The sequence below is a fragment of the Panicum virgatum genome, chromosome 9K (genome assembly GCF_016808335.1).
Source record: "Panicum virgatum strain AP13 chromosome 9K, P.virgatum_v5, whole genome shotgun sequence".
In the NCBI taxonomy this organism is placed as follows: Eukaryota; Viridiplantae; Streptophyta; class Magnoliopsida; order Poales; family Poaceae; genus Panicum; species Panicum virgatum.
In genome coordinates this window covers 19,063,163-19,086,702 of record NC_053144.1, presented here as the reverse complement: position 1 = coordinate 19,086,702, position 23,540 = coordinate 19,063,163, and the positions used below count along the sequence as shown (strand labels likewise).

General features: G+C 44.1%; 2 protein-coding genes and 1 long non-coding RNA gene across 13 annotated transcripts; 1 reads left to right on the top strand and 2 right to left on the bottom strand.

Annotated features, from left to right (window-relative positions):
* Positions 1-1,132: 1,132 nt before the first annotated feature.
* On the top strand, positions 1,133-5,029 carry LOC120650570 (leukocyte receptor cluster member 1-like). 4 transcript variants are annotated; one of them, XR_005665682.1, is made up of 3 exons: positions 1,133-2,024; positions 2,127-2,192; positions 3,910-3,951. XR_005665682.1 is itself a non-coding variant. In XM_039927742.1 (2 exons), the coding sequence occupies exons 1-2, from the start codon at positions 1,294-1,296 to the stop codon at positions 2,137-2,139; spliced, it is 744 nt and encodes a 247-aa protein (XP_039783676.1). In that variant the 5' UTR covers positions 1,135-1,293; the 3' UTR covers positions 2,140-2,411. The 4 variants fall into 4 exon arrangements, 1 of the variants encoding a protein (XP_039783676.1); XR_005665681.1 differs by lacking the exon at positions 3,910-3,951 and adding an exon at positions 4,538-5,029 and having other exon boundaries at positions 1,134-2,024; XR_005665680.1 differs by lacking the exon at positions 3,910-3,951 and adding an exon at positions 4,230-5,004 and having other exon boundaries at positions 1,134-2,024.
* Positions 5,030-5,878: 849 nt separating this feature from the next.
* On the bottom strand, positions 5,879-8,942 carry LOC120650569 (vesicle-associated protein 1-2-like). Its single transcript, XM_039927741.1, has 9 exons — positions 8,795-8,942; positions 8,601-8,671; positions 8,393-8,474; positions 8,145-8,260; positions 7,883-8,062; positions 7,712-7,780; positions 7,582-7,623; positions 6,941-7,018; positions 5,879-6,233 (listed from the first exon to the last, which is right to left on the bottom strand). The coding sequence occupies exons 1-9, from the start codon at positions 8,847-8,849 to the stop codon at positions 6,126-6,128; spliced, it is 801 nt and encodes a 266-aa protein (XP_039783675.1). The 5' UTR covers positions 8,850-8,942; the 3' UTR covers positions 5,879-6,125.
* Positions 8,943-15,360: 6,418 nt separating this feature from the next.
* LOC120650568 lies at positions 15,361-23,242 on the bottom strand. Of its 8 annotated transcripts, none has more exons than XR_005665673.1 (6): positions 22,903-23,242; positions 20,767-22,832; positions 19,957-20,129; positions 19,720-19,850; positions 16,824-17,127; positions 15,361-15,684 (listed from the first exon to the last, which is right to left on the bottom strand). It is a non-coding gene; the product is annotated as an uncharacterized LOC120650568 (long non-coding RNA). The 8 variants fall into 8 exon arrangements; XR_005665674.1 differs by having other exon boundaries at positions 15,361-15,607; XR_005665678.1 differs by having other exon boundaries at positions 15,361-17,127; positions 20,767-21,352; positions 21,449-22,832.
* Positions 23,243-23,540: the final 298 nt, after the last annotated feature.

Here is a 23,540-nt window from a genome sequence, read left to right as displayed (position 1 = left end):
GTAATGGTACCGATCCAAATAACTCATATACTTAATCAACACCTCTTTGATGTTATATTGGTTATTTTTGGAATTCAAAAGGATTGGCACGATTTATAGCTATAGCTACCGGCTGCCGTCGAGAGACGAGGGAGAAACTGCTTCTGGGGATCAAAACTGGAGCCGCTACGCGTCCTCTCTCGGTCCTTCCATCCTTTTCCCCCAGCTACAGTTGCTCAAGGCGAAAGGGAGGCGGAAAGCTTTCCCAGCGGCGATTTCGCCGGCCTCCCCAGTCTCCGGCGGCCAGAGTGGCGTCGGAGATGGTGCGGGGCCGGGGAATCGACGTGCGGGTGTATATAGGATAGATAGTTTCTACCCTAGTCCTAGGTGGTGCTTGCCGTCGGTGGTCGGCGGCGCAGCTAGGTTTCACCGGGGGGGTGGTGGTCCTCTGCGACATGGTGTTCCTGGCGGCGTCGGCGAGGCGATGGCGACGGCGGCGCAGAGGAATAAAGTCTCCCGGCTTCTTCCTCGCCCCGGTGCGGCTCTGCTCCAGCTTGACCGGCGAGGTCGGGGGAGATCCGTTTCGGAGCTTGAGGCCGGTGAGTTTCCCTTTTCTGCCTGATGGGGTGGCTGCTGGCCTTCTTTTGTTTTAAGGGTGCAGCGATGGCTGCAGGTGCCGCGGATGTTTGGCGACTGGATCTGGCCCGATTTCCCCTCGGCGGCGGCGGTCGTCAGCGGCGTGGTTCAATCCAGGAATCGGAGGTGTTGGGGTGTGCCCCCGGTCGACGTGCGTTCGCCGATGGCTTTTGCTACTGCGACTCCAACAAAACCAACGTGCGATGGGGCTCCTCCGGTTCGTGGGGCGCTCGGCTTCTTCTCTGGCGGCGTCGGCCGGCGGCGACGAGCCAGGCTGCTTTGAGAAGGATCCAGGGGTGCCGTTGTAATTTTCTGTTTTTTAGGGTTCTTTCCGTAGTTTGGCGGAAACAGCCATCCATGTATCCTCCGCGTATGGTTCTGTATTTCTACGGGTTCTTGTAGGTCTTCCTTGACTATGGAATACAGAAACGTATTATAAAAAAAGAAGAAGAAAGAAACTGCTTCTGGGACCCAACCCGCAGCGAACAGCTTGGCCTCCGTAAACCGAGACGACACAAACGGACAAACCACACACGACACGCGCAGGAAAAATAGCGAGAAACAAGTGGGGGGCAGCAGATAATCCCTCGTTTCACCCATCTCTCCCCACCGGCGGCGGCGGCGGCGACCGGCGAGGAGTAGCCGGAATCTCCCAATCGCGAATTTCCGCAGGCGGCCATGGGCGGGCATGGCGGCCTCAACATCCTGCCGCAGAAGCGGTGGAACGTCTACAACTTCGACAACCGCGAGAAGGTCCGCAACGACGAGGCGACCGCCGCCCGCGAGGAGCAGCTCCAGCGCGAGGCCGAGCGCCGCCGCGAGTCGGACCTCCGCCTCGCCGCGCTCCGCCGCAACCGGGGCCTCGTCCAGGCGGAGCCGCCCTCTACCACCGCCCCGCCTGCTCCCGACGGCGCCGCGGCGGAGGGTCCGGCGGACGCCCTTCCGTCCCCGGTCTCCGACGGAGACCACATCAACCTGTTTTCGGGGAGGTCCGGCCCCGCCGCCGACTTCGCCGCGCTCGCCTCGGCCAGCGGCGGGAGGGGCGCCGCGCGTGAGCGGGACCCCGACGCCAACCCTAACCAGAAGAACCCTAAGAAGAGGAAGGAGGAGGAGGAGGTCAGGGCGGTGGGGCCCGACGAGGAGAAGTACAGGTTGGGCTACGGCCTCGCCGGCAAGGGCGTCGCGGTGCCCTGGTACATGTCGAGCCCGGCGGCTGCAGCAGCCAAGGAGGGCAGGGCCAGAGACGCAGGGGAAGGGAGCGGGGGAAAGAGGAGTGGAGGGAAGAAGAGCATCGAGGAGCTGAGGGAGGAGAGAAGGAAGAGGGAGGCCAAGGAGAAGGAGCGTGAGCGTGCTGTGCTGGCTGCTGCGGGGAGGAAGGAGAGGCAGGCTGATCGGGGGCGCCAGTCGAGGTAGCATCATGGTGGAAGATTTGTTCTGATGATTTTAGTTAGCATTTTGGGCTTGTTTTTATGCTTGTATGATGATAATCTTTTTGTGTTCCGTCTATGCAGATGGGCTCGGTGATGTGAGGATTTTCATGGTATAATGTGCAGGATTGCAGAGAATGCTTATTGAAGGTAAAAGTATTGCAGTGCCCGATTAATTTTGACCTATTGTGCAATACCAACTGCTGTTCAAATTTGAATGACAACATAGATGGCCGATTGGTCATGACTGGCATGTTCTTGGTTCTACTGATTCAGTGTATAAAGATGGATTTGCCTCATGTGTACTTTGGATTGATTATTTTATTTGATCATGTGATTTTGTTCAAACATGAGCATTCTTCTGATTAATTTTTTTTTCTGCTGCTCTTGATAACCCCTGATCATGTTGGGTTGGATGATGTTCCTGAAAAATAGTGCTTTCTATTGAGTAAAATGCACTGGGGTTAAACTAGTGGGTGTGTTGAGTAGGTCCATGAACTCCGAAAGTGCAGATTGAGCCCCCTAATCTATTTAAGTGTGTCCCTAGAGGTCCAATCGCCTTTGACCAGCGTTGATCGCCTACGTGGACTGCCACCTCCGGTCCTACGTGGTCTTGGAAGTTGCAGGAGCGGGACATATATGCATATCACCCCCTCCCCCTCCCACAAAAATACCCATTCCTCCAGTCTGTCCCTTCATCTTCGTTGCCGTCAAGGCGGAAGGGGCGATTAGGGCTCTGGTGATCGGCGAGGGTCGGAGAGCGGCGACCACCAGAGTTCACATCGGAGATCAAAAGGGAGCAGAGCTAGCCCAGTCGCGGCTACAGAAGGCCCATGATGCCTCCTCGATTGCACCGGAGCCCTAATCGCCCCTTCCGCCTCGACGGCAACGAAGATGAAGGGCAGGGAACATACTGGAGGAATGGGTATTTTTGTGGGAGGGGAGGGGGTGATATGCATATATGTCCCGCTCCTGCAACTTCCAAGACCACGTAGGACCGAACGTGGTAGTCCACGTAGGCCATCAACGCTGGTTAAAGGCGATTGGACCTCTAGTGACACACTTAAATAGATTAGGGGGCTCAATTTGCACTTTCGGAGTTCATGGACCTACTTGACACACCCTCACTAGTTTAAGGACCCCCAGTGCATTTTACTCCTTTCTATTTGTTTCCTTGTTTTATGCTCCATCCTTTCCAAATTATATGTTGTTTTAGCTTTTCTAGATACATAACATTTGCTATGCACCTAGATAATCCCTCCATTTCAAATTATAAGTCATTTTGGTTTTTCTAAATACATAGATTTTACTATGTATCTAGAAATTTTATATCTAGTTGCATAGCTAAAACTATGAATCTAGAAAATTAAAAAACGACCTCTAATTTTAAACGGAGGGAGTGCATGTCTAGAATCTAGATCTACAAAAGTCAAAACAACCTATAATTTGGAACGCCGGGGGGGGGGGGTGTTCCATATTCCAGAATACATACTGTTGATATTGCTGAAAAGTAATACTACATTGTTATTGGTAGCAGATCGTGAACCGAATTTTATAATTCGTAGTTGGTCTTTTGCATCTTGGGTTGGAATAGCTTGCTGTGTGTTGTGGTTTAGAATTATCGAGTATCCTGTGCTTTCAACAATGAACAATTTGATTGCTGGTAGTTGGAGTTAGAACTTTATTCAACTTTCTTACTGACACTTGTTTGTACTGAAGTTTTTGAGAATATTACTTGTACTTAAATGGTCAATCGAACTATGTAACAACGACAGTCTATTTTCGTAACTTTTTTTTTCAAAAAGAAAAGAAATATTGTCTTATTTTTGTGACTGATCTTTCTCTTCTGATGGACTATGGATAAAAGCCCCCACCCCTCCCACTATAACACCTGGGTTTTATGGTCGGGTTGGCTAGGTGGGGCGCGTTAACATGGTACCAGAGCCGAGGTCCCGGGTTCGAACCCACCCGGCCACGCATTTCCGCTGCGCGATTTCCCCTGCGCCTCTCGTGTGCTGAGACCTGCTGCGGGCTACGCCGGGCACTAGAACCTGCTGCGGGCTACGCCGGGCTCGCACGCCGTAGGGGGAATGATGGACTATGGATAAAAGCCCCCACCCCTCCCACTATAACACCTGGGTTTTATGGTCGGGTTGGCTAAGTGGGGCGCGCTAACATCTTCCACAGGATAACTCATGGAACTGGATATGACCTGACTACGTTATCAAGTAGATGTAGATGATTGCATGTGGCAGCAAGAATTACACTGTTCATTTGCCAAGGAAAGGATACTCAGTGAGCAATTAAAGAGTATCTTGATTAGTAACAGCAAGATTTTTTTTTTTTTTTGACAAACCAATTTATGTGGGATTCTCTTTTGTAAAATACTCACGGTAAATGCAGTGAAGCTAGCAGCTCATGTAACACTAGAGATGTTTGCTTGTAAAGCTATTTACATTTTCCTGATGTAAAGACTTTGTTTGCTTTTTTTGTAGTTTCATCAATGTCAGATAACTTCAACTTGTTGAGTACTATCTAGAGCATCCTAAAACATATCTACAAGTTATGTTGCATCCTACTGCCAGGAGTGTTGTTTTGTGAGCAGTTTGCCACTTCATGATGCATCAGGCAGGCATCAAGGTTTAGACTGGAGCACAACGGATAACATGTAGTAAACTGAGAAGTCTATGCACCCAAGTCATGTTCTGATTGAGCAGTGAGTGTATGAATATGGATTTGTCAAATGTGTAATTTGCTTTTTCTTCGGTCCTGTATCCTAGTGCAAACATTACTACCTCTGCCCTGCAATACAAAGGATTCTAGCTAGTTATATTTCAGGGTGGAGGTAGCATTATACTTCTGATACTTCAGCTCTGCTTATTAATCTGCTGCTCCTGACTGCCCCTAATCATGTTGGTTGGTGTTTCTGTAAAGCTTCTTTTCAGGCTTTCTGTTTTCTTTATTCATATGTGTGTTGTTCTGTGCTAGTTTTCTCTCATCATGTCGAACCCAGCAGAATCTTGTGCTGTTGTAATCAACTGACATACTCTTGAAGTATTTGTTTGAGCAAGATGATAGTCTTTGCATTCCATTGAATGCATTGGTTCATGGTGCTGTTGTAATCAACTGACATACTCTTGAAGTATTTGTTTTAGCAAGATGATAGTCTTCGCAATCCATTGAATGCATTGGTTCATGGTTCTACTGAAAACAAGGATATTGATAGTGATGGCTGATTACGAAGCAATTTATTCTTAATCATAATTGAAAATTCATAGTTTGAGCGGTCTTTATGTATTGTGGTTCAGAAATATTAAGCATCTTGTGGCTCAACAGCATGCTCTACCATTAGTTGGTGGATGGCGTTAGAACTGAATTTTTTTGGTGAAGGTTTGCTGCTACTTGAATCATCTGCTGAACCATTTAGCAATGTTTATGCATCTATTCTGAATTGGCTTGGTTGTAACTGAACTTCCCCCTTAGAAAAAGTCACATAGTGAAGTTGGCCTGAGACAGCACATGATGCATGTGGCTGCAAGAGTTTGTATGATGTTCGGGTGCCTTGGGAGCTTACAATGTAGATTCCACATAAATTTATTTCTAACGAAGAATGTAGCGAACTAGCAGCTCATGTAACAGACGTCATAATCTTCCTGGCGTACAGACTTACGAAATTCTGAACTCTTATCAGTGTTAGATATATGCAACTTGTTGAGTGTTTTACACATCTATTACGTGTATCCTGAAAGTAAGTAATATACAAGCTGTGCCGTGCACCTGTGCCCCGCTGGCATGATGCAGGCATGACCCAGCAGAATGGTCAAGAGTCAAGACTAGAGGTGATAAATTGTAGCTGATAAATTGAAGGGGATTGATACAGAAATCAAACACAATAAGAGCAATCACTTTTACAGTGATTAGTTAAAATACATCAAGGATCAAACTCACAACCCACTTTTGTCAATTTGACGTTCGTGCTGTTGCACGGCTCGTAGCATTGGCAGCTGGCCGACGAATCTAAGAATCACATGATATGTCACCTTTTATTTACCATATCTAGTACCCAATTAGACTATGAAATTCTCATTTATTTACAAGATAACCCAGAATGATGCACAGGAGCCCGATAGCTATTAAGAGAACCAGCGAGAAGCTGCCTTGCTGTTTACTGGCTTCACGCCTTACAAGTTCCTGCATGTCACAACAACAGATGTAACCATCTTCAAGTGAGTTCAACAAAGTTCATAGCAGTTCTCAGAAACTCAGAATTCAGTATAATATTTCTTCCACATAAAACCTTAAACAAATTTACAACCAATTAGGGTGAAAGGCTTCTTATTGTTATGAAATCTGATATGAAAATCTCCTTAGTTCCTTCCTTAGCACTGAAGATTTTGTTAATAGTTTTAATTCATCGTTAAGATGAATTAGTTAAGATTGTCCACTACTACATGAATATTCACAAATTAGTTTGATTCAAGCTTTTTTTGTGATAAAACTCGCTCCAAATTGAAGTGTTCAATGGCTATTACCAATTCCAATGGTTAATCGTCTAGAATGGTTCCTTGACTGTGTTCAAGTCCAAATATATGCCCCTTTCGCCAGTAATAGCTATGTTTTGATATACATGAGCGTCCTTCAAAGAATCCCTTACCAAGAGAAGTAATAGTTGAACGCACTAAAGTAAACTAATGTTCATATACAGCTTCAGCTATGCAACTTGAAGCCCTTTTGAAAGGGACCTAGAGAATGGCTATTTACAGGTTGAACATGTATTTGTGTGTGTATTCATCTTCCGTTAATAAAAAAGAGAGCATTTTTGTCACATACATTAGCCTGCTACTTAAGGTGCCAATGGCAACCCACGAAAAAGCACACGATTTCAACCGAATACTCACCAATTCATCTCGAAGCTTTCTATTTTGCTCAAGTGCAGAATTCTTTTCTTCAGTCAATTTTGCAATTATAGCTGACAACTGGGATGAGAAACAAGTGTATATTCAGCTTAGAAAAACTACACAAGAAATGTCAAATATATCAAATTTACATCAAACAAATAACTGAATCCTGAAACAATCACTAGTAAAATACTTCAAGCGCACACTAAACTAAAAGAGCACCGTGTTACCAATATCAATTACATGATTTGTATCGAACTACAAAACAGTGAAACACAATGAAAATAAAATGACATTAAGCTCTCAGCAAATAACCCTAATTATAGTCAAGAAAAGTAACTAGAGTAAGTAACAAGATAAACGTTGTAAGTGGCTATCTATGTGCAATGCAAAACTTCCATGTAGATAATTCCAATAAAAATGAACTGAAATAGAATTTGTAAAAAATTCGTAAAACATAGTTCACAAGACCTGCTATTACATCCCCCATTGTTTCTGAGCAATAAAATTCAAAGAATGAAAGAGTCAGTAAGGGACATAACGGGTTTCTCCTATTTAATATCCCATTGTAAAATGTGGATTCTACCTAGACGTATGGAAAACCTTCAGTATTCCACAGTCAACACAGAATACAAGCTCACCTGATTGGATTGTTCAGCAGGTCTCGGATATACTTTTGTTTCCTAGTATTGAGACAGATACAACCAAAATTTTAATAATCATGGCACAAAATATAAAGTGTAGAACAAAGAATATGCATATATCACATACCAGAGCAGGTCCTGCAGCCTTCAGGAACTCCTCACTCTTCACAATTCGTCCAACAGGTGATCCCACCTCCTGTAAAAATATTAGGAAAATCATTAGTTCGATTTCTTATAAACTTGCAGCAATAAAGATATTGGACAGAAAAAGAACATTCTACACGCTCGCTATCCCTACCTCAGCTGATCTCAAAGATGCAGAGTCACTCGAACCATCGTCCACATTCCTCTGCATAGGCACTAAAATTCTCTCTAAACCATCGTGCTCCTCTGCAATCTCTGATTGTGGTTCAGGTGGCATCAGATAAGCAACCTTCAGCTTCACCTCCTCAACCACATTACCCCTTTCTTTCACGAACTAGGAAGCAGGCACCAAACCACAGATTCAGTACCAAACTATAGCCATAGATCAAACTAAAAAGAATACATCCTAGTACTACCATCTGCGAGGTTATGTCCTTGGCTGACAAGCCATCACTGACGATCGCGCTCTGCACCAAGAATTTGTCCTTGCACTGCAAATCCGGAGGCACCACCTTCTGTGCTTGCATCGTAACTGCAGGAGCACAGGATGCATAAAAAATCTTAAAAAAATTGAAAGCTCTCCAGCAAAGTTTACCGAAGATAAAGTCTCCCAAATTGAACCGTTTCTTGAACTGTGGCCAGTCCAGTAACAGCAACACGTTACCTACAACTGTGCAGGAGGACCGTGGGGGTACGACGCCATTGTTGGGCCGCACGCAGTACTTCCTGGGGCTCGTCGTCTTGACCTACTACCCACACAAATCACAAGGGCGCCAAGAAAAGCATAAGAGAAAAGAATCCCTCATGAAGCCACCCGCGATTCCAGAAAGAAATTCCCTAGGGTTTTACACCGCAAATCAACTGTGAACCACCTTAAAGGCGACGGTACTGTCGGTCCTGTTGGTGAGCCGCAGGGGGCAGGAGATCTGCTTGTAGAGCACGACTGCAATCACAAGAAGTCACGAAAGAATCAGCTGAAAAATTGAGGGAGGGAAGTCGGAGATAATCTGAGACGAGAGAAGAGCCGTGAGGGAGGGCTGCAACCCCCTAGGAGCAGGGAGCTTACACGGGAACTGAAGCTCCAGCGGGTCGACGTCGAGGAGGTCGCAGGAGGCGGCCATGGCGGCTGCTGCTTTCGGGGGGGGGGGGGGGGGGGGGGGGGGGGGGGGGGGCGGAGAACGGAGAAGTGGTGGGAAAAAGGGGACTTTTTGAGGTTAGGCACTGGGGCCGTACTTTCTTTCGGTTTTGTTTTTGGCTGCAAAAGTTTCCTGGACGTTTTATGTTGGTATGGGCTGGCTTTATTTCTTGTGTGAAAAAATAGTTTTTGATAGTGATGTTTCTGTTCTGGCTCCGGAGATATTGCCAAGGTGAATTCAGATTCTATTTTTAATAACTAATTAAATTCTTGGTACTTATGCAAAGTATTTGCCCTATGACTGACGAAAGAGCTCATGAATAGAACCTAGGCATGTGGGGCGTGGCGCATCCAACTGGATTGCATCATGTTGTACTCAAAACTATTTCAACTTTTTAATATAAAGATGTGCATTCTCGTGCGTATTCGAGGAAAGAAAAGACCAATATCAGCACTAGGTAGGTTGGGCAGATGATTTTTCTAGGAGAGAACTTTTCTCAAATAAAAACAAGCAGAATGGAAATTTCTTAATGGGATTATTATGGTGCAGCTCTACTTATTTTCAATACTACAAAACTTATGTATAAATTTAAATTTTTTTTATCAGGGATAAGGTCCTAGTCAGTATGGTTATTGTATTGAATTTCCAGTCAGGGTCCCCTAATAAAATGAATACACCTTTTTTTAAGAAAATGGAGCAGTAAGCAATGTTCAAGGTTTTACCATTGAAAGAATTTGCATAGCCATTATTCATTTATATAATACTCTTACATCACACCTGAGCTCTTTTTCTTCCATGTTTCCACTTCAGTTTTTTTTTTTTGCACGAACAATAGTCCACTTCAATTTCCACTCCAGTTTGACTTACGAGTGAAGTTTCTTTGTTGTACTTCCAATTTTACAGAACATGTCAATGCTCAAACTTACTGTAGGTGGTACAAGGTACTGGCGGTTACTTCATTTTAATGGTGTGATTATGAAAGATGCTTAGTTCAGAATTCCCGCATTGAGTGGTCTATCTTTGTCATCTACCAATAGTACTTCAGTATTTCGCCGGGGCCATCGTGGGGCATCAATTTGTAGACGACAAAGCCTATTTTTAATGTATCTGACTTTTCTTTGATAAATACGATTATGTTTATATCTAAATATAACATCTAATTTAGTTAGTTTTGGTGCTTGGTGCCCGCCATTTCCAACTCTGTTGGTATCAATGCAATTATTCAGGTGGGAAACTGTCATCTCCCGTTGACTTCTAAAATACAATTAGCTTTTCCCTTGAAACGATCTTGTAATTAAATATATAGCGAATGCATATTGTGTAATTCTTTTTTATCTATTCTGCTTATTTCACATGCATATTTGACAACTACCACGCTTAGAGTTCATGGGTCATGGCCTCATGGGGTGCGTATCTCTGTTTCTTTATACTTCCTCTATTTCAAATTATAAGTCATTCCAAGAATCTTGGAGAGTTAAAGTTTTTTAAGTTTGACCAAATTTATATAATAAGATAATAACATTTATGATACCAATTAAGTATCATTAGATTCTTTATTAGCTATATTTTTATAGTGCACCTATTTGATGTCATAATTTTTTATATTTCTCACTATAATTTTGTCAAACTTTGAGATAGTTTGACTCTCTAAAATTTTTGGAATGACTTCTAATTTGGGATGGAGGGAGTAGTACTTTAGACAGGAGAAAGTACCCACAAGCCTAGAATACCTGACCATGCGGACACTGACCAATCTCTCCTGTCTCAATCAAGACAAAGAAAGAAAAGACACGGCCATGAAACACGTGCTAGTATATCTACTTGTACACCGGGAAAAAAAAACTACTCTCCTTTTTCTTCTTATTAATTCACTGCAAGTGCAGCCCATTGCCTGCCTGCAAATTTGCCTTCTCTATTTCCCAAGATGACACTGCAAATTTGTATGATCCCAATCCACAAGTCGAAGTTAGAACAAATCGAAACAAGGCTAGCTTCCACTCGTCAGCGAAATCAAGGGCATACAATCTCGTCGTTGCGCTGTCATTGTCGTCCAAGCCGGCATCGCATTTCGCAATAAATACAGAGGGTGTTCACACGTCCTCTCAAGAGGGGGAGAGCAGACAGCCGGGTGTTCATACGTGAGGAAACGAGCACTTTACAGGCTCCTTCAACCTCTGCAATCCCACATGCACGCTCTCCCCATGTTGCCTCGCGGTCACGCTTTGGTACTCTGCGTGCCGTCAGTTTCGGCATTGACTAGAAAACCAGGGCGCGGCGTTGGCGCGCCACCCTTTGAACTAACCAGTGTTGATACCATTAAACCAATGTTGATGTTCGTGCTGGGTTTACAATTTGAGCTAGCTTAGATCATGGAACCCCATGTACATACATCGACACCGAAACGACCTGTTAGCAATTCTGAATATAAGCATGTTAGCTAGCTCTGGCAGCTCCAGACAAGGGTGCCAATGTGTGACCCTTAGGGACACCTCCAACCACAATATTTTAAACTAAAGAGGGTTGGAGGTGCACCTAATGGTTTGCACCCCTAGCTCCTGATGTTGCAGCGACAGCCGACAGAGGGAGAATGATCAGGGCGGTGGTCACCCTTTGATTTAGCCAAATTCAGTTCAGCCAAGACACAAAAAGGTTATACATGCATAGCATATTCTCCTATCATTCGTGAACATTTGGCAAGATATCTCATCATCTTATTCAGGCTGTCGATGCGAGGTGAATCTCGGGGACCAAATCGATAGCAAGTCTCCTGTTGCGTTTTGCCCTATTGCGACCCTACCCCTTACTTTCTCAGAATCAGAGTAGCAAGCATAGTGACGAAGTAACTCAGAACAATAAAATTACTAATATATTTAATTCAGGGCATTATTTCATAAATATGTGTGTATAACAAATTTGCAGCATGTCACTTAATTTTTGGAAAAAAAGCTTCAGATGACTTTTGCCATGTACTTTTTTCAACCGTTTTGCTCTGAGGATGATGATGTAAGCAATTAAAGTTGTATCATAATTAAATACCTGTATCTCCAACAAATGATTTCCATTCAAATCGGTGTTTCAAAAAGAAATTCCATTCAAATTGCAGCGCCTTCCCAGTAACTTAAGGTTATTACTGTCAATTTGATTTTTATAATTTCGGCATTAGTGTTGCAATGGAAAGGATGCAGTACAGAACCATGACATACTTAAGTGAACCGGAGAAAATTCAGCAAATTACTAAAATGAATCTCCCGAGGCAACTGCAAATTTGGTTCACAGAATTGCCATAAACAAGTCAATACTTGCAGGATTTATGAGTCCATTGTAGTCACATATTGTACCAAAGAAATTAATTCACTTCTATGTCAAGTATCAAGTCGAGGAAATGATGGGTCAATTTATGATTTAAGTGGAGCATGGAGAGCTCCTCCCCGCGCCTCCCTGTATAGTTGTAGTTGGCCAGTTGCGGGGGCGGCAACGCGCAGGCCCGTATGAGAAGGGATCAAGGGAAGTGGCAAGTGGCTCAGGCCTCAGGGGCGGAGGCATACCGGAGAGCTCTGCTGATCGGAAGGATGCGAGAATCTCCGAGATTGGAGGGAGGGGCCGTGACGAAGAACAAGCTCGTCTGCCGGCTGCCCGACGGCCTGAGACGATGAGATGTAGGGGACGTACGCGGAGCGTCGAGAGAGGCCAAAAGCCCTGCTGGTCTGCGCTCCTAGTTTTCACCATGGATGGAAGATCTAGCGGCCTAGGATTTTAGGCGACGTGGCCCAATCCCTGCTTGAGTTTCCGGCAAAGTTTCGTCGTAAGGAGAAGGAGATTAGGCCCGGCCAAAATAAATATTGCGGGTCAATTAAAATTAAAAACAGCGGAAGCAGAGAGGCGAGGCCCATCACTGGCCCGGCAGACCTGAAGCAGAGGCCCCTCTCAGCTCATCCGACCCAATTTGGCAAACCAGACCAAATTTATTTCTTCAGGTTTGATTGGACAGCCCAAGCACAAGTTCTCTTATTTCGTTTGTTTTTTAATAAAGAAATGAATTTTCATGGTTTTTTTAATCATCTCAGTGTAAGGATTTCAAAATTAATAAAACAACTATTTTTTTTAAAAAAAAGAAGGAACAACACGTTCGCAGCAATATTGAAGAACTAGTGCTAGTATGATTTGTGATGGGTCCTATACTCCTATGTGTACTTCCAACTTTCTCAGTCCTGTCTCGTTTTAAAAAAAGATCAGAATCCAACTCTCGGAGTTATTCGACTGATATAGCTAAGTTTTATAAGCAGAGCTTAAGTGCTAAGCGTAAAGTTTTGTCTTGCTTTGCTTCCGCGGTATTTAGGCTGCGTTTTGTACAGTGTTGTAGACTTTTCCCTTCTAATTAATATAATAGGCAGCTCTCCTGCCAGTTCGTTTCAAAAAAAAGATATAGCTAAGTTTTACAGTATTCTTAGCTTATAAACGGCTCCTAGACATAATAAAGAAAAATTACAAATGATAAGAGTTCTCCCACTGTGCCTCCGTCTCAAATTATTAGTAGTTTTGGCTTTTTAAGATTCATAGGTTTTTTAGGTGCATGGTAAAGTCTACGCATTTAACACCCCTTTTTAGATACAAAAATCAAAGTTTTAAAACTATCTTGCGGCACATGCATAGAGTATTAAATCTAGACGAAATAAGAAACATAATTGTATAGTTTGCTTGTAAATTACTAGACGAATCTAATGAGCCTAATTAAGCCATAATTAGACAATAAATTGCTATACAGTAAATATGTGCTAATGATAAATTAATTAGTCTTAATAAATTCATATCGTAGATCACAAACGAGTTCTGTAATTAGTTTTGTGATTAGTCTATATTTAATATTTTAAATGTGCAAAGATTCTCTTTCAAAAACTTTACGAGGTGCAACTAAATAAGGTCTAAAAAATCAAAACGATTAAAAATTTAGGACTGAGAAAGTACAAACCTATTGCTAGTGTGCTCGAAACCCAATCATATGCAACCGAGGCTCAGCAGATGCATTGATATCTTGCCATCGCATGGTCTGTGTAGGCACATCATCACGTTAGCACTAGATTGACCACGCTACCTCCATCCAAGATCCAACTCTAACGCCATGGCGAGTCGCGATCACGACCACGATCCGCCGCCGCGCTGGCCCTTTGCATTGAAACAGGCCCCGCTGCTCCAGGAGCAGAGCACCGAACCCTGGCTGGCCCAGAAGGGAAGACGCGTGCGCGCCGACCCCGACCCCGACCCCGACCGGTGCATTGAACCGGCGGTGCCGTGTCCCGGGCGCGCCGCACGCATGCGGGGGTTGGGCTGGGCGCGCGCGATCTGGTGGGTTTTTGTTGCTGGGCGCGGCCTGGGGCCTGCAGACTGCGCAGAGCAGGATTCGGTCTGCTGAGGTCAATTTTAGCCGGGTCTCGTGGAGAATTTTATGATATTAAATATTATTAATTTTGCTAGCATGGTAAGGAGATAGAAAGATGAAGAATTTCATGATATTAAATATTATCAATTTTGCTGACGTGGTAAGGAGAGAGAAGAATGGAGTTTCATAGGATGTCAGGAGAGTTTCATCACCATGAAACTCATCTGGCACAGGTACTTAGTTTCCCGTCTAGATATCTGTGTCCATAAAACTCCCACTGAGACTGGCTTAATTCGCATGCGGAGCGTTCTTTCCCCTTGCTAAAGTCCTCTCGGTGAATCCAGAACGATTTACGTTTCCTCCGCCGATTCGACTGCCCCCTCGGCTCCGGCATCCTTGGTGGCGTCGGAGAAGGAGGGGAATCGGACGGATTGGCGGCGGATCTGTGTATTTTCCTACTAAATATGCTAGTTAGATAGTAGTATAGTTCTCCCAGTGGCTTTTGTGGCCATCGGTGCTTTTGTCCCTCCAAGGCGTCTCCGGCGAAGGCGACGGCGTGTTCTCCGACGACGACCTTGTGAGGTTTGTTTTCTACCGGTTCGGATGTTCGGGTTGGATCTTCGTTCCCCTGTTTGGGTTCTTTGGTGTTCGTCGATTGGCATCTGCCTTGGAGGCGACTGGTGACGGATCCCAAATGTTGTGGCGAGGTTAAGGCGGTTGGCAGTATGCCGGTGCGTTCATCGTCTCAAGTGTGTGGCTACTTGTTGGTTGCGCCACTCATTGCCTTTCAAAAATGATGATGCTTCGTCTGCACGGGTATCAGCTTCGAGCTTCCTCCTCGGTGTTCTTCTCCACTGTCCACGGCGATGGAAAGGAATTCGAGTAGCGGCGGAGCCGTCAGCGACGACGAGGACCAAGGGAGTTTCTCTAAAAGGATTGCAATGTAATTTTCTTTTTCTTGGAGGGCTCCTTTGTAAGGGGATGGATGTAAACTTCCTTTTTATATAACTAGTGGAGTGCCCGTGCGTTGCTACAGGCAGTAAAATATTTTTAAAATATTTTTTGTTATTACATAATGCTGCTAAAAAGTTACATCAAACATTATCTTATATCTCAACCATGAAACTCCACAAACATTGATATATTTTGAGTCATTAAGAGTAACAGGCATTAAGCTTTAGATAACACGCCAAGGCAAGATCAAACAAAACACAAAAATATATACACCACCAAATTATACAATTTTAGAATTTTCATAGATCCGTATGCTTAACTTTCCCACAACTTGCTAGAGCGTGCTGGCCATACATTTGTTTCTTCAATTGAGAAGCTTTGCTCCAAGATACTCTTGCTGTTGTCCACGATTCAGCTGCGAGAGCATCTAGCAAGCTTTTCAAATTGTATATGCTGTGTGTTGCGTTATTGATAAGTGCAACACACCTTAAACTAAATCATAAGAGGAAGCATTATTAGAGAAAAATGAAGTTAAACAAGGAAAACAGGTACAAATACGTAAAATAAGAGGAAAAGGGTAATACAAATGACATTTATAATTTCTCGGTCACTGATAAAGAAAAAGAAACAAGGCAACTAATACGTGTATTAGATTTATTGATGGATCAACCGAAGAAGCATACTTTTGTTTGGAAAGAACCATACACGTACAATGCAAGTATATAAAGAAAACATGTTTGCTCGATCGTCAATATTTCAAACACAAGAATATATCTAGATTCTTCCTACAGGGCAAGCTAGCAGGCCTGACCAAGCATGCTTCTCTCCTTCTTATATTAGTATAGATCAATTGAAAATACAAAAAAGCTTCATGTATCCTGACTTCAAATATCCTATCGATAAAGAAAAGGAAAATATGACAAAGCAAGGTGAGACTAAAAAAATATTTATTCACACATAAATCCATCTCTCTCTTTTATTAAAAAATATTACTATCTTATTTTGCCCTCCCAAGTCACAATTGCAACAGCATCAGAGCTACCAAGGCTGCCGCCATGGCCCCTCATGCCTCCACGGATGACACAATATGAATATTTCTCACTTCAACACATTTGAGCAAAGCTCTTGCTTCTATATACAGAAAAGGAGGAGGATGCTCAAATCTGACCATAGTATTCCAATCATACATATATGAGGCTCAGCTTCTAATATATGAGAAATATTCTTCTTCATGACAACAAACTATTGACATAAAATAAATGAACATCCAAATGGTTTAAAGAAATTTAGTAAGGTTTAACTTGTAACCAGATATCTTTCTGCATATAAAAGAATAGTTTAAAATAATGGCTCCCAATACAAAAAAAAATACAGAGTAGAAAACACATTTTTAAAGTCATGGCTACCAAATGGCATAAGGCATACTGTATTTCTTTCTGATTTGATTAGACTTGCTGGGACTTGGGAGGGGGTCCCAAGAGATGGTTTCAGTAACACTTTTTTAACACTGGTAGTAATTAAAGCTGCAATTGGAAGCATTACTGTTATTCTTATCAACGCCTCCCCGATGCTATCGACCACTTAGTGAATGAGGTTTCAGATTTCAGTCGTAAGAGTTAGGATCTGCTAACCTGCCATCCTGAGAAGTCTGAACCAGACTTCTTTGCTGAATGGACAATGCAGAATAATTGTTCCACTGTCTCTGTCTTGAGCACATGAAGCACAATCACTATTGTCTTGGAAACCATGCATGTGCAGCCTCACCACTGTCCAGTGTCTACAAAGCAGTAGAAGAAAAAAAAAACACTTGGCTGGAACTCTAGTTCTCCAAATAAACTCTACTGATGAAGGGCCAGAGGTCAGCACAATGTTGAGGGGGATATCACAAGGAGCAAACTCAGCACAGCATTTGGATTGATGCAAAGTGACTACATCCTGGTGACAGAGATGAAAAAAGTTCAATTCATCAGTTAAAAACAATATTTGTTAAACAAAACATTGGGAAATCATTTTGGGTTAAGACTCATCTTCCTCAAAAGAAACAAATTGACACCAAAGCTTAACTATATTCATTTAGAACACAAATCTTCATGTGTATAGTGGTCTCCATAAACATTTTCAGGAAAGGTGAGATGTAGATCAAAGCTCTGAATATGAAGAAACGTGAAGCAGTACCAAGTGAGATTAGAAAAGAAAGTGGCACCTGACTCCATGAAAACACCATCAATATTCTTATGACTCTAAATACTTAATGAATTACGACTACTTGAACCAGAATGCACTGAATGGAACTAATGCTGAAAATTGCACGCAGGTGTAACAAGAACTTAACGTCCTTGTCAATGTTTATAGATATCAGTAGGTCTCACATCTGCAAACATCAAGATCTAGGTGATAAAAAATTGGATCAGACATGTACTTGTTAAGGGTATTATAGTCATTGTACTAGTCTAGGGTTTGGGGTCACCTCTTGTATATATAGCCCTTTGGGCCTCTCTCAATACAATAACACAGTTCAGTCTTCTTCCTTCCCTCATTGTAACAGAGCGTTGAGACCCGTCCGCCACCCTCGTCATCGCCGCTGCGCTGCCCCTGGGAGCTTCGTCTTGCTCCTGGGGGTGGCATCCTCCAGCCCCAAACCCATTCTTTCTTAGTTATTGAGTCACAGCAGCAGCAGAGAGCAGCTTTCCCTTTTTTCCCCTCATTGGGTGCCATTTGCCGCCCGCCGTCGTCGATCCGCTCGTAGGAGGGGAGCAGCAGCCCCTGCCCGTCATGGATCCGTCGCCGCCATCCTGTCCGCCGCCCGTTGCGGCGGATCCATCCGCGCCGTCGCGCAGCGCCCGCCAGTGCCGTCTGCGCCCGTTCGCGCCGTCTGCGCCCGTCCACGCCGTCCCCGTCGTGGATCCGTCGTCGATCCGGTCGCGGGAGGGGAGCAACAAGCCCTGCCCGTCGCGGATCTGGCCGCCTCTGCCTCCTCCGTCGGCCGTCTTCGTCCTCGCGCTCGGAATAGCTTGTCGCTGCCTCCATCGGCTGTCGCGCGGCCCTCGTCCGCGCCCATCGCGCGGCGCCTGTCCACGCCGTCCCTACCCGTCCACGCCCGTCGCCGCCGGCCCGTCGTCCTCTTCACCGCCCTTCCGTGGCGCCTGTCTCTGCCGGCTCGTCCTTGCGTCACCGCCCTCCTCTGTTCTCTCTGTTTACAGAGGACCTGCTGCAGTTCATCCCGTGCCGCCGCCCCTCCACCTATTGCTGCTCTGTCTCTGCTCTGCTCTGCTGCTGCAGTGCTGTGGTGTCCAAGCTGTGCGCCTCTGCTCTGTTCTGCTGCATTTGGTGATCCTGTCATTGCTAACTGCTGCTTGATCATCTCCATATTTTGCTGCTGCTACTGTCTGTCTGCTTGCTAGCGTCTTAGTGTTTCTGTTGCATTCATCCAAGTCAGTGTCGATCCAAGTCCACATACACTCATTCAGTTCGTTAAAGCCGTGCATGTCCACAATTTCATTGCCAGTCAGCCAATATCTTTTTTTATTTTTATGGTTAGTTAAATCACGTCGATTTAGCTAATTATCTTCATCGTTGTTGATGCGACCTTTGCCCTCTTGGTCCCTTTCGGAGCCGTTTTGCTCCACATCATGACCAATGGCCGTCTATTTGTCGTCATCACCTTCATGTCATCCTCCTGCTTGCCGTCTTGCAGCAGTGATCTCTCATTCTCCTCTCCGTTTGGTTGGTTTGACACATCTCAAGTTATTGTCAAGTTCGAGTCTCCAAAGCAAGGCTCGTATTTGAGGAGTTGATGTACTGGTTTGTGAAGACTCGGGCTATTTGTTGAAGTACGGTTGTGAAGGCAATACCCTCTTGTGGAGGAGATCATCAACATCGACAAGTTCAAGAGTTGCACGCTTTGATGACATCTTCGATTTCGGACTTTGGATGTATCATTTTCATGTTTATGTTTTAATCTAGTGCTTAGTGTCAACTCTCCAAATGCAACGTCATTGCATTCACGTTGCATTTGAGAGGGGGTGTTAAGGGTATTATAGTCATTGTACTAGTCTAGGGTTTGGGGTCAACTCTTGTATATATAGCACTTTGGGCCTCTCTCAATATAATAACACAGTTCAGTCTCCTTCCTTCCCTCATTGTAACAGTACTGACTAAAATTGCTTGTCCAACGATGAAATATCTTGGACTGCAACAACTTGGTCCAGTGTTAGATGACAACAAATTCAGTTAGCAAGCAGAGAGTCCTCTATGATACCCTTTGCAGAGCTCTGCAGTAGCTTTGGCACCACAAGCTCTGCTTTCCCATTTGAAGTAACTGATGCTCGGATGCAAGATATACTTGAGCTTCTGTAAAGAAAATTTTAAATTTCTTAAGCTGAATATAAGCATAGGCTTACTATCAATTGAATATATTTTAAATTTGTGAAGGGCTAACATCAATGACTGAAAAGGAGACAAATAGTAAAATACATTGTGACTGGTATAATAAATAGATAAACTGTCAAACAAAGAAGAGAGTTATACGAGTTGTGGCTAGAACACTGGATCTTCATCTTCAGGATCACAAACTTTATTTCAGCTGCAGTGACAGACTGCCCACCAACCATGTAACAGATCTGTAACATCATCTCTATTTCTCTCTGCAACCCGTTTAGCTGTTTATATATAGATATAATAATTAGTCCCTCTAGGTTAACAACTTATTTTCTTATTGAAACTATAGGCCAATGATGCAGCAACTGGTTCATTTATAATACGTACGGAGAACTTCCAGTCCTGCAATACGACCAGCATCTTTTGTTGTTGCCCTTTGTGAATCATTGAAGTATGGTGGGACTGTGATCACTGCTTTTGTAATTTTTCCATTAAGAAACTTTGAGGCATCCTCAACCATTAAGAAACTTTGAGGCATCCTCCACCAATTTCCCAAAAACCTATCGTGGTAATTAACCAGGATAAGTCAAATGTATAACAACTAAGACTACAAGTATAAGTATTCTGGATATATTTATCTGGTGGGTACTCAAAGTAAACATGCATATGATAAGATGTCATCTTCTATACACATTCAAAAGTTCACACTTCCAAAACAGAAATACAGAATACAAAAACTCAATTGCTTAACTGAAGCAAATGAATTTTCAAACAATCGTCGCCGCTGACATAAATCATATCACAATGCCACTTGTCAGACTGCAATCAAAATACTCTCCAAGAGATTAAACTCCAGAGCATGTTAAGGATTCTAACATGGACTATCCATTGCAAAATCAAAATGTCTCTAAATTGAAACATCTTTCCATAACTAAACACACCTTTTATCTCATCGCATGACAAACAAAATCCTGTATGGTGTATACCAACACAAGTAATTGGCCAGGTCCAAGAGCTATGATAACTTTTCCATATATATACAATTGACGAACAAGTGAACAACAAACATAGCATCTATCCATACCCTCTTGGCAGAATGTCTATGTAAACCACACCACATTTACCCAATTGCATTAAGAACAAACTCACTATAAAAATGCATATCCAGTAACTGAGAATTGAAGAGTTATAAGTCACCTGTGCGGAAATCTCCTCAGCAGTGAGGTGCTTGCCGATGGTTGGTGGGGTAGTCGAGCTTGACGAGAGAAACAACCATTTATTCAGAATCATTTCCTCACAATCATGTGAAGCAGAGCAACTTAAAATGGCTGTCACCAATTGAAGTGGGTGTCCGAGAGTGCCGGGACTGCGACCCCACTCGTCCGCACATATTGCTCGTCGGCGCCAACGGGCGTACGCTCTTTACTGATTTTTTAAAAGCTATCAACATATTCATAGAGCAATATCCATTTTTTAAAGTTCCAGATTCATATCAATATATCTTCTAATAATGCTTGACCTCCAGAATTGCTGCCGCATTAAAATCATTTCTCATAGAGCTTTGACAAATACAACTCGGTGCAATACTGAAGTTAATCCCTTATAGATCTTTTTGACATCCAAAATTTGTTGGAGTAGTAAAAATTATCTTTTGGATGAAATCTTTAACTTCCAAAACTTGGTGAAGCATTCTACTCAAAAAAAAAACTTGGTGAAGCATTCAAATCAAGATCTCTCCAGCCACTTTGACGTATTGAGTCTCCTTTTGAGACCAGCTGCACATCTAGAAATAAACTACTATTCAGACCTTTTAATTGTTATCAATACGTGATACAACAACAGAGCATAGAGTAATAGTCTCAAAGATGTCCACACCTACATTGAACATTGCCATCCTAAGACCTGCATCCCACAAGATCAAAATCGACCAGGCTATGGACGTTGTGGGCATTTGAATCCCTCACCCAAATATATCACAATTCATAGACCATCACTGCTGGAGCTGTTGTGAGTGGAGGGAGACAAAGAGAGGAAGAAGGAAACTGTGAAGTTCACCTCAGTCGAGCTCATAATCATATTATTGCTGGTGATAGGCTTCATTTGTCCATCGCTGTTTGGCTTCATGTTGCGGTGGTTTTACGGGCACACAAGGAGGGATAGAGTCCGAAACAAAGCTATTCGAGATAGGGTCGGAGTGGCACCAATTGAGGAGAAACTTACCCAACATCGGCTGAGATGGTTTGGACATGTCCAACGGAGGCCTCCTGAGGCGCCGGTGCGTAGTGAGATTCTTGAGCGGGTCGATAATGTAAAGAGGGGTAGATGTAGACCTAAACTGACTTGGGATGAGTCGGTTAAGAGAGACCTTAAGGATTGAAATATCTCTAAAGAGATAGCTTTGGATAGGAGCGCTTGGAGACTAGCTATCAATGTGACTGAATCATGATCTTTATTTCTTTTGGGTTTCATCTTTAGCCTACCCCAACTTGCTTGGGAAAAAAGGCTATGTTGTTGTTGGAGCCAATGCAAGTACTCCCAACCCCTTTCCAATATGCTCTCGGCGTGCAGGTACCCTCTGCACCTGCAGAAAAATTCCAAACATCGCTAATGGATGAATCCAGGATGTTCCCCACCTTTTGGAATCTGAAATGATCATGTATGGTTATAAACAAAGTCTCCTAATAAGTAACTTTTATCAACTGAAAATAGCCTTCTTCAATCCTGAATTAAGCAAATAAAAATTATTCTAAATTTTCCAGTAAATGTTGAAAATTGCAATAAAAACATGTTCATAAAGGACTGCTAGAAAAAGACAACTTAATATTAGAGATATTTACATAGAAGCAGAATTAAGATATAGCTTGAACAGGAACTCACTGCAAATAATTTATCACAACACGGATGAACTGATTTTCTCCAGTTTAGTTGGCTGCAATCATTGGGGATTGATGAATTAGCTTGTGTATGTCTTACTGAAACACGTACAGAGGTAGGCCACGCGGGGGCGCTCGGGCTCAATCTCGACGGCGACGCGCAGGATGGGGGCGATGCTGCCGAGCGTGGACGGCACCACTTCATTGTCGAAGACCTCCATGAAGAAGGTCGCCACCGCGCCCCTCTAGCCGCGCTGGTTGAGCCACTTCATTGTCGTTCCTTGCCGCAGCCGGCGGCGGCGACGGCTCGTCCCCACCACCGCACGGCGCCGTCATCTTCGCCGGCGCTCCACCACCACCTCGCGTGCGATCTCCCGGGCGATCCGCCTCCTGCATTGGGCTAGGGTTAGCGCCGGGGATTCTACGGGATTCGAGCTGGGGAGCGAGGGCGGGGACGAACCCCAAAACGTGAGGCCGCGACAGCAAACGCTTCTCCTGCCACCTCCGCCTCGGCTCGCGTTTGGGGTGGAGCAGATCGGGGCGGAGCAGTTTGCGGCAGGCGGAGTTGGAGGCAGCCCAGCGGGTTCGGGCGGAGCATTTCGGGGCGGAGGAGATCGTGGCGTGGCGGCATAGGAGGCAGGGGCGCGCGGTGGAGAAGTGGTGCGGCGGGGGCGTAGGAGTGGCGCGGCGGCGGAGCAGTTAGGGATGTGAGAGATGGTCGGAATGCTCGAGGCGTGGGTGCGCACGTCCGGCGTCGGCAACCGCCCCGATCGTGGGGTGAACCGAAGACGGGAATGACGAAAGGCATGGTTAAGGGTACTAAATAAAGACGAATTACAAGAAAGACGAATGTTTGCATAGAGTACTAAATAAATAAAGTCTATTTGTAAATTTTTTTCAGGGATGAGTATAATTTTTCGAGACGAATCCAATGACTCAACTTTCATCATGATTGGCTACAGTGATGCTACAGTGACCGCGCTCAATTATTCACTAATCGTACAGTCAAATACCTCATTAGTTAGAGTAACTGCTACATTACCATAGCTGTGAAGGTAATTTTATAATTAGACTTTATTTAATACCCTTAATTAATGG